General features: G+C 38.2%; 2 protein-coding genes across 2 annotated transcripts; one reads left to right on the forward strand and one right to left on the reverse strand.

Annotated features, from left to right (window-relative positions):
• The first annotated feature begins 3248 nt into the window (after positions 1–3248).
• On the forward strand, positions 3249–6804 carry LOC113334457 (ubiquitin carboxyl-terminal hydrolase 13-like). The gene is made up of 9 exons (XM_026580704.1): positions 3249–3950; positions 4776–4860; positions 4966–5085; positions 5289–5411; positions 5545–5625; positions 5749–5837; positions 5934–6042; positions 6134–6202; positions 6334–6804. The coding sequence occupies exons 2-9, from the start codon at positions 4807–4809 to the stop codon at positions 6586–6588; spliced, it is 900 nt and encodes a 299-aa protein (XP_026436489.1). The 5' UTR covers positions 3249–3950; positions 4776–4806; the 3' UTR covers positions 6589–6804.
• A 3648-nt stretch (positions 6805–10452) lies between these two features.
• On the reverse strand, positions 10453–11070 carry LOC113334703 (serine/threonine-protein kinase prpf4B-like). Its single transcript, XM_026580894.1, has one exon. It carries the CDS (start codon positions 11068–11070, stop codon positions 10453–10455), a length of 618 nt encoding a protein of 205 aa, XP_026436679.1.
• Between the last annotated feature and the right edge of the window lie 265 nt (positions 11071–11335).

Consider the following 11335-nt stretch of genomic DNA (forward strand, 5'->3'; position numbering starts at 1 on the left):
AAAGTTCGTTGAGACTTTTGAAAGCAATAGATTTTAAACTTAATTTTAAAGCAAAGAAAACAAAGCAAATAAATGTTGATATGTTGTGAAAATTATGGAGATGTTGGAGCTAGGATTTCACCATTCATCAATACTTATGTGGTTCTAAATTAAATTATATCATGCAATTTAACAATTGATTCGATTCTAAAGTATTACCAAAATCAGATTCCCAAAATATCAAATGTTAGTCGCAAGTATAACGCATCAAGAGTCTAAAACTAAGCATGCATCATCAAGAGAAAACACATTTGATTAATAAGAATCATTTAATTTATTTTTTATCAATGCAATTAATCATATAAAAATATTGCATAAATTTATAAAATAAATATTACCACATAATTCTTGAGAGAATGGCTTCCTCCGTCGCCCAAAGGATTGGGTTTAGCTCATCATTAGGAAAACACGCTCAAAATTCATTTTTTATTGCTCAAAGGTGGTGTACAAATGATGAAATGGGAGAAACAATGATAACCGAGTTTGTAACAGTTATAAGTGTTACAAACTGAAAAGAACGATAGAACAGTACTGTCGTTAATTCTCGACCCACGGCTGTGTGTCGTTTCCACTGTTGAAAAACGACTGTCTTGGATGGTCTGTTCTTCGCGTTCTTCAGATGACAAGCAGCAGAAAAATATTTCTGGAACTTGATTTTCTCGACTCTGTGATGCTCTATAATCTCCCTAACTCTCCGTAAACCTTCTATGATATCCCAACACCTATTTATAACCCAGCAACAGAAAATTTCACGTAATAACTTCATATAATTCTCCATTATTCTTCACGGCCAGTTTAGGAAATAATTCAGATTTTTGATCTCTACATACATTCTGAAGCTTCCAAATTGCCATATTTAACTCCTTCACACTCCAAATAGTTGTTAGGGTCTTCCAAACACGTGCAAACTTCTTTGTTGCTCGCGCAAATCTCGTGATAACCTCTTCCGAGAATAAACTCCCCTGTTTTCTTCTCGCGAGTTATCTAGCCAAATTTAGTCGATCAAAGCACTCATGATAGCTTTGTTGGGACATATCACAACTACCCAACAAATTTCAGCCCTTTAATCTACCCAGAACTCCTTCAAATATCGATCGAAAACTCACACAGTTCTGTTTTTATTTTCCCGCCAAAATTCAGTTTTGAAATGTTGAAGATGAAGTGCCCCTATCTTGTTCTCGGGTGCGAATAGCAGATAGGTTCCGAGGATGAATTTGGGCTACACATAACCTTGGGTGCCCCTTATCCAAATCTAGGGTCCGTATAGCAAATGTCCTCCAGGGGTCCAAATAACACTTTTTGAGCAACTTTTTCCACACAAGTGTATTTCTCCAAAAACACTTACACAAACATAAAAACACAATAATAAGTACATAATAAAGCACTAGCAATAGAGACACTGAGGACAATTCAGACACAAAAATGTGTCTATCAGCAACTACTTTTATGCAAAGACAAAAAGGAAAGTTTGTGAAAGAGAATTACCAAATTAACAGATGCCTCATTCATTCCATGGAAGATCTCCCTTGCATTTGATCTCCTTCCTCAGCCAAGTCATGGTCCATGCCATGAATATCTCCAGATGAAGTAGTATTTCCAGTACCTTGAGGACAATTTGAGATGCTAACATTACTGCTATCATCACCTCTTGATCTTTTAGTTCTTCTTTCCTCTTCATGTTCCTCTTTCTCAGCATTAATTTGTCTTATGCTTGCTTCACAAATTTGTTTCAACATTAAATCCAAGTCATTTATTATCTCCACTCATACTGAGTAGCCAAATCATTGCAGTAGTTGATATACTCATCATTAGTTTATCTTCTTATTTTAAGATCTTCAGCAACATTCTCACATTCCTCCTCGTCATGATCAATAATAAAACAATTGGGACAAAGAGAATGTGGTTGTCTTTCCCAGTGATATCTAACCCAAGTAACACCACCTGCTGTTGCGTTCCACAAACCACCCTTGTGTAATGGTTTCTTAAGATCAATTTTCACCCTTGCAGTAATCATACTGCCATAACTAGGTCTACAATTATCTGGGATTGTATGAATTTTAGGTCCCAGCTCAATCAATGCTTCATCTATTAATTACTTGCACAGAGTGATGTTCAATCAGAAGATTTTTGAATTGAACATTCCATTCTTGATGAGTGAATGTTTGATCCTTGATAGCAATAGATGAATCATACTCTTTTAGATTGAGATGACTCTTTGCAACATTCCATGGACTCTTTTTAAGCACAGCTTTCATAACTTCATCAGAACTGAACTTGAAAAGATAAATGTTTTTGTCCATACCACAAATCTCTTTAGTTTTGTATTGATTCCATAATTGCATAACTTCTTTCCTTAGAACTTCAGTTTCTACTGGATCTTTGGAATGGATTTTACCAATAAGAGTATGCTTCCATTCATTTGTAGCTACTGATAAAGCTCTTGAAGAACCTACAACACACACGCCTTACTTGTTTAGCTCCAAAGTCTCGAATCCTAGATCGTTGCATCTGAGAGGTAATGCCAGAAACTTGATTGTTTGAAGATGGAGACATTTCTATGAAATCTTGGGATTGGTTTTTTCCTCTAAAGAATAATATGAGAAGAAGTTATGATTTCTTGCTCTTATAAATATGCAAAACCTTCCAAAAATAACCATATATTTTTTATACTGGTATAACTGTGCTGAGTATTTTTAGGGAAGAAATTTCTTTGATAATATGGAGAATAATTCTCTGTATGGAAAAGAAAGAGAGTCAACTAATATGTAATTTCAAAGGAGTTGTATTTCCTATAATCACGCAAACTAATTTGGGGAAGGTGTTGTTTTTGAATTTTAAAATTTTGGATCTGAAAACTTTGTAACTGTCGAAATTCAACTCGGAAAATGAACTCAGTGCTAATGAACTCACTAACTTCATTATGATCATAAACATAATTCAAACAGTAATACTGGAACATACTGTTTTCATCCACCTTGGAGTTGATGGCTTGCAATACTGCTGATGAGACTGACCATAGATTGAAACTTGACTGCAACAATATAGTTGATAGAAGAAGAGTAGAAAATGCAATAGTCCAAAACCGGATGCCTTCCATGATAAACTGAATGAGGAGCCTGCCGGAAAATTAGAAACCCATTAGTATTAGAAATCAAAGACAAACTAAAAGAAAAAACTTAAAAGAAAGAGACAGAAGATTTTGTGAAGAGTTAAGAGATTCTTAAGATTCATCATCGTGTTGCAAAACAAATCGGTAGAATATTATATTTAGAGATTCATGGATTTTAAATCGGTATGAGAGAGATTTGGAAGAAAAATTAAAACTGAGTTAACGCAGTTTTCGTCCGATTCACATAGCAAAGAGAGAGAATGGACAACTAATTTCTTAAGGGCTTTTTATTGTTATTATTATAATAAGGCGGGTGGTTTTTTTTTTCGAAACACACACAGAGATCACATTCCATTCTCTCAGTTTCTTTTTTTTTTCTTCAGTTTCTTAGAATCTAGGTCAAAATCATATCATCTCTTCTCTTTGAAGAACGAGAATTGAAGAAGGATTCTTACAGGATTTCAACTGGAAACGAGAATTGAAGACGGATATTCACAAGATTTTGTTTTGAAAACGAGAAGTGAAGAAGGATTTTCTCTAGATTTCTACCGAAAACGATAATTCAAGAAGGATTTTCTCAAGATTTCTACTGAAAACGAGAATTGAAGTAAGATTTTCTCAAGATTGCTACTGTAAAACGAGAATTGAATTAGGATTTTCTCAAGATTTCTACTGCGAACGGGAAAGGAAATTCCAAGAAGAACGGTTGATCCATTTTCGCCGTTTCTTTCAATCGGTTAATTAGGGTTTTCAACTCAAAGATTCACTTATCATCAGCCATTTTTACTTACACTCAAAGCAGGTACACTTCTTTTCGCCATCTTTTACTTTTTCTCTGTTGGTTTTCAATTTAGGGTTTGTGTTCTTTCTTCCATATTTGAGCTTTAATTTGTCTTCAATTTTGAGTTTAGGGTTTTATGTTCATGTTATAGTGAGTTACCTTAATTTGCACTTAATTAGCAGAGATACCCGAGTCAAGCAGCAATTTTAGTAGCAGATTTCGTCTTCTATGATCAGCTTATTAGGCAACCATAAGCAAATTAACTTCTCATTTATTGTAGTTAGATCAATCAATGGAATCGATTAAGAAATTAACAAGCCTTAAAACCGTTGGAATTAGTTAAATCCCCTATGTTATTCATTCTCTCATGCAGTGCGTACATTGTAGGCTTGTAGTAATGGTCTCTCTCGGTAATGATGCATATTTGTTAGCAATTCATACAAAGTTGTTGTTTTAATGAATTAGTTGCTGACTGCACTACATGCTACCTCACCAAATGTAATTAGGCCGTGTTCAGTCTTGTAGGATTCAACTTAACAAAATTGCAAACTCATGTCTTTCCGAATAGAAACTATTCCTTGTTGATGTAGTATATGATTTGAGACTCTAGTCTCTAGAGCATTTGACTTGTACCAGTCGTCAGCAAAACAAAGTGAAATGATTTATATAAGAGTCCATATAAATATCTCTTCTTCATTAAGCATGACTTTGAACTCTTAGCAGAACAGTACTGATCATAGGTACTCTGACTTCTTTCTTGAAACTTTCTTTAACCTCTTTCTGCATGTATTGTCTTTGCGTTTACAATGTTTTTGAAAAATATACGATACGTTTATAACGTTGCAGATCAGTCAGCGCAAAGTGGAAGAGTGGAGAAATGGCTCACGACAAGAATGACATACCAGACTCTAACCTATATATTGTTATTAAGGTTTAAATCTCCTGCATTTCCAATTTGTTCTTTGATCATTTGGTAGTAATGAACCGCTCAAAGTGTATGTACATATTCATTGGTTTCTATATGTGGTACCTATAGGTCGTACGAAATGAGGACCTTTATCAGCAGATTGGAAGAGACGTTTACTTTGATCTTGTTGATCCCGAAAAAGTGCATAGTTTCCAGGTTCTCCGTTCTACGCGTTTTCATCATTTCAAGGTATGTACCCATTCAATTTGGTGATTAGGTTCAGTATAATGCTACTAATTAACTGGGAATTGTCGATACATTTAGGTTCAGTAGTTTATATGCTTAAGACGGTGAGAGATCTCCATGCACTTGCATTTGGTTTGTACGATATTTGGTGAATGCTTATGTAAACTATGGGCTTTTCTGGTGTTTAAATATGATGTGGCGCACAGGAAGTGGTTGCGGAACAATTTGGTGTGCCACTGCAACTCCAGCGTTTTTGGTTGTGGGCAAAGCTTCAGAATGAAACATATCGTCCTCATCACCTCTTAACGCAGGAAGAAGAAACACAATACGTAAATACTTCGGGCACCCAAATTTATGAACAGATGAATCATGCCAATGCTTATTTTGGTGCCTGAATGACTTGTTATTTTATTAATGGGCGACTGGTTATCAATTTCGTAAACATTTCTTTTGGAATTGTAGGTTTATCAGCTGAAGAAGGTGCCAACAAAAGCTGGGAAATTGGAATTGATATTGTTTTTAGAAGTTTTACAGACTGTTCCGGTAATTGTTGCTACGAACTAATGGCTTGCTTTTCGTACGACTTGACACTTAAATTAACTTATTTGTCACCTCAAATCTTTAGCATTTCTACTTTTCAGCAGTACTAATTTCTTATCCCTACAGAATGTTTATACCTTACATCAGCCACACAAGACAGGAGAAGATATTCTGCTTTTTTTCAAACTTTATGACCCTGAAAGCGCAGAAATTCGGTATGCATTAGGTTCATACCCTTATTACATTAACATTTTTGAGTTTACATCATGTTCTTAGATTTGAGATTTATGAAAACCTTAAACTTGTTGCAGGTATGTTGGGAAGCTTTTTGTGAAGGGTAGTGCTTTTCCCCAGGATATTCTTAAAAAGCTGAATGATATGGCTAATTTTGCTCACAATGAGGAAATTAAACTGTACGAGGTTAGACCACTCGTTATCATTCCATGGCACCTCACATTTACCTGAACTTTTCTTTTATATCACTAATGATATGTATTGTGTTCTGGGACAGGAGATAAAGTCTGTGCCCACAGTCATGTGTGATATCGTTAATATGAAACTAACATTTCTTGACAACCAGGTATGTATCGTGGATTTGTCAGTGTAATGTTTGATACACCATGCCTTCAACGGTAGTTAGTACTTCTGCATTATTCACCATGATCCTTTTTTGTTGTTGTTTTCGTGCTGTCTTTCTTTTTTGTCTCGCAGCTAGAAAATGGGGACATAATTTGTTTCCAGAAAGCTCATATGAATAGTCGCTACCCAGATATTCCTTCTTTACTAGGATTAATTCTTAGATGTCAGGGGTTACTTAGATATGAGGGGTTACAAGAGGCCAAGCTAAAGGTGAGTGCGACAAAGGATAAATTACAGAAAGCAGAAGAGAAGGTGATCGCGATAAAGGTTGAGCTGAAGGAAGCAGAAGCAAACGTTGGTGCTTTAGAGGCTATGATGAATTCCTGATCACTTGAGAAAATGAAGGTAGTCGGGTTGCATTGAACGGGCAGTCGTGTTGCTGTAGTATGTATATTGATGTCCTTAAGAATTTTCTATGTAGAACAGATGCTTATGAGTGATTCTCCTAGGGATAGTACTATTTTCCTTTTGAATAATGTGACTTCAGACATGTTGTAGATATTCCCCTATCTTTTGAGCATACAAGAATACCTTGCGCATATATGATGTGTATTCAGTTTAGCATCCTATCCTCTAGCTATTACACTTTTGTGTCTGCTTCCATAATTGAACTCTGTTGTTTATTTTTTCTAGACGCGAAAAAGGCAAACTTCATTCAAATGCTCTGTTCAGGATGAAAATGAGGATTTCAAAGGGTGATTTATTTTCTGGTTTGAAGAGCTTTAGGCGAGATAGTGTATGTTTGCTGCTTTGATCTGCCTGCATAATATTATGTTTTTCCAGCACGAATCACAATTTCACAACTTCATTTTACAGTGTAGATAACACATGAGCTCGAAAAATCGAAGGACTCAACTGTATTCTGCTCCCATTTGCTCTTTTCCTTGAAATTTGATACCCTTGTTGCTCTCATTCCTCACCATCACCTGCTCTCCCCATCAGTAGTGATTTCGTCTCAATAACAATGTTTTTCTTAGCTAGAAGTATTGTGAAAGCCTGAAACTTGAAGTTTGGTAGATTCAAAATTGAGATTATAGGTACATTTGTGTGTATGCTCATGCTATAGTCGGGGTCTTATACTACAAGCCTATTGCTTCACATGATAAATTATCACCTGCAGTTGACAGTGCGCAAGGGAAAATTAACGGATAGTTATTCCACATAACAACTTTGCACGGTAAGGCGAGATAAGATTTTTCAAGGGAATTTTGATGAAGTACCCGTTTTTCTGGTACCCACAAAATGCCCTAGTTTTCTTAAACTTTGTTAAAGTGCCCTTGAAGCTTAGATATCGGTCTTGGCCCACCAAAGTTGGTCACATCTTGTTTACTTGGTCAGGAAAATAATTGAAATTACTTAGCTGCCCTATTCTATATAACAAAAGAAAACCCTAGTACTAATTGCGCCTCCTTCTTTCTACTCGTTTTCTTTTTGTTTCATCGTCTTCTTCGAATCTCTTTTAACCCAAAAAATAAAATAAATTACGGTATAGAAAAAAACTCCTATGTCAGTCACAAACGCAGTATGTTCTTGATCTTCTTCGAACAAAGGTATTTGGTTATATCCTGAAAAATCATCCATAAATGACAGTCTCCCATACCCTGAGGTTGCATCCACCAAATCTCTTATCTATGGCAGCGGGTACGGATCACTCGGACATACTTTATTTAAATCAGTAAAATCGATACAGACACAAATTTTACCATTCTTCTTTGGAACGGGTGCGACATTTGACAGCCAGTGAGGATACTGCACTGGTCGAATAAAGCCTGCTTCCAACAGCTTTTCGACTTCTGCGGTAACACCATCTTTTTGGTTTGCGCCATATTTATGATTTTCTGACGAACTGGTTGGAACTTCTCATCGATATCTAGCCTGTGGCAGGCTACATTCGGATCTATCACAGGCATCTCAGCAAAACTCCATGCGAAAATGTCGGAGTTTTCCCTCAGCAATGTAATCAAACCATCACGTTCTTGTGCAGAAAGATCTGTCCCTACGAACGTTGTTTGGTGCTTCTCATCTCTAATCTGGACCTCGATCAGTTTCTCAACTGTTGGGGGTTCAGCTGCGTCCTCTCCCATATATGATTCTGGAGGGAGAGGATTCTGTAATTGCTATTTCTGCTCGACTCGCATGATTTGGTTCCCGCTAACTTCTGACTTCTTGTACTCGTCCATAGCACTCTCATGACATTTTTGGGCGGCCATCTGGTCGCTCCTAAATTTGAAGACTCCTTAAGGGGCAATAAACTTCAAACATTGATGATATGAGGGTGTGACTGCACCGATCTCATGCATCCAGTCTCGTCCTACAATCGCATTGTAGGGAGCTCGACAATCAAGCAACAAGAAATTTCCTAAAACGGACTTGTCATCCACTGTTATAGGTATCTTCACCTTCCCAATCGCTTTTGTAACTTCGCCACTGAAACCGATAATTGGATTTTCATCTTCCTCTATCAAGTCGTGTGGGAGATTCATAGGAATAAGCTCCTGAAAACAAAACGCTTACTGAGCTTCCTGTATCCACTAGAATCCGGTGTACACGAAACATGCCAATCCAAGCAGTTATAACGATAGCATCATTGTGGGGAGCATATACACCTATCATGTCTTCTTCTGAAAACTTGATCTTTGTGCAGCCAGCTCCCGAATTTCTTCTCCATTTCCACTGACAAGATCGATATGATTTGTCAAGTACCATGCTTTTAACTGCCTGAGCTTTCTTCTGGTTTCATCTTCCGATGCCCGCCTGGTCATTGAATGGATCCTGGCATGACTGACATTAATCACGTGTGCGTTAATCACATGTGATGTGCCAAACTGTCCAGGAACTTTCCCGAAATCCTTTTACACGTACTCTTGTAGCTTTCCAGTATCTATCATTCGCTGGACCTCGATCTGTAAAGAGAGGCAATTCTCAGTCTTGTGACCATGGTCTTTGTGAGAGCTGCAGTATTTGCTCTTATCACGTTTATCACGCGTCTCCGCTGACAAAGTTCTAGGGGGCTCAAATCCTCGCTTATCTTTTCATACAACTCTGTCATCCGTATGTTCAATGGTGTCAGCTTCATATCATGATACTTATGATATCCAGTTTCCGTTTGTTCCCCCTGGTTTTTCTCTCGAACTTCACCTCGATCGTTATGCTGTCCACTCAAACGGTTCTTTGACTTGTCTTTATTTCCATCATTTGGATGATTGGATGATCTGTTAACTTCTTCTCTATCTTTAGAATCATCCTCCACTCGAGCGTATTCTTCTGCTCGATCATATAGTTCTTCCAAAGTCTTTGGTGGTCTATTGACCAAGGACCCGTACGCACCTCTTTGATCATGTTGGTATGCCTGTTTTTAGGCTGCAATGACAACTTGATCGTTGGCTCCATCCACATCGGCCAACTCTTGCTTGAAGCGTCGAGTAAACTGTCTGATGCTTTCCTCCTTCCGAATTTCCAAAAGGAACAATGAATGACGTCCCTTCCGATCACGTTTGTTGTATTTATCGTTAGAGCAAAATTCATTGATCAGCTTATGGTAAGTCCCGATTGACTGTTCCGGAAGCTGATTGAATCGCGTTATTGCTCCTCCAGTCAGTGACTATGGAAACATCTTACACATCAACTCATCGCTGTACTTCCACAAGGACATGGTAGTTTCATATTATAAAATATGCTGATCTGGATCATTTGTTTTCTCGTCGAATTCTGGCAGCTTGGGAACTTGAAAATTCATTGGAGGCCGGAATTCTCTGATATTCAGTTTGAAGGAGACCCAGCGGCTCGATGCAACCTGTCCATCTTTTCCTCTCTGGAACGCTTTTTCGACATTACTTTCTCGATCATCTTGCAAAGGAGAGCTTTTGTTATTGCATCCACATCGCCATCTGAGGAACTGTCTTCCTTATCATAACCTCGGTCCTCTGGAATATGAGCTTTAGTTCTCATTCTTTTCCTTTGTGTTCAAGTGGCCTCTCTTCTAGCTCTGCCTTGCTCCGAACGAGCATAGTAATCGGGATATAATTCTCTCCCATCGTGCCGATCTCAAATCTCATCTTCATCGTTCCTGAGACGTTTTGAATGGGTGGTAGTTCTGGCCGCACTCTGATGAGTCGCAGCTGGCCGGGTCTCTGCTCGCCGCGATCTTACAAGCCTTCGTTTAGGTAGATCTCCAGTGACCAACATATTTTTCTATGGCCGATCAAGATCGACCACTTCTCTGCTTCGATATGCAGCTTTCGGGCTAACTTGTCTTCCAAGGCACTGCCATACAGACCGACCCCTCTGGTTGTTCAGATTACCAGACCTAGGACCAGACTGGTTCTCACGTTCCAATATCAGGAGAGCGATCTCTTTCTCGCACTCGTTCAGCCGATTGTGCAACAGTTCATTTGTACTAGGAGTCGCAGTTCGTCCGTCTCGCTGGCCCTGCTGATCGTTTTTCCTTCTTGACGGACTGCCGAATACGCGTTCATTGTTTCCTTGAACTTGTGGGTTTTCCCCATCAACGTCCATTCCTTCGTTGTCGATCACTGGTTGTTTTTCCCTTTTTCGATTCAGATCTGGAGTTCTGTTGCGGAAACGATCTCGATCTCGTCCACCATCCAGGGATCTGTTATGAGCATGATCTCGATCTTGATCAAGATCTAGGGCTCTGTCATGAGAATGATTTTTACCCAGCATGTTTCCAATGGGTATTGCTGGGGCTGACTGAACCTCGATTTCATGCCTTTCAGCTTCGCGTCTCCTGCACTGTTGGGAATCGCTAACAGAATCTGCCCTTCGTGCAGTTTGTCTGATTACTTCCATAACTCGATTTGGTAAAACACGAATATCTTTTCTCGAAAACCTTGGTCGGCGCCAATGTTTGTATGGTAAAATTACTTCTACCCCAAACAAGATGTTGATGATGATTTTGCTGAAAATCAATACGTTGTTTATTCTCCAATTGAATTGAGTAATTGGGGGGGGGGGGGTACCTGCAAAAAACCCTCCGATGCTAAAGTCAGATTAGGATTTTTCACAGATAATTTTGTGTGTAAGATTGCATACTTTTTTGGGTTATTGAGCCTGT

This window comes from Papaver somniferum, unplaced genomic scaffold (assembly GCF_003573695.1).
Source record: "Papaver somniferum cultivar HN1 unplaced genomic scaffold, ASM357369v1 unplaced-scaffold_137, whole genome shotgun sequence".
In the NCBI taxonomy this organism is placed as follows: Eukaryota; Viridiplantae; Streptophyta; class Magnoliopsida; order Ranunculales; family Papaveraceae; genus Papaver; species Papaver somniferum.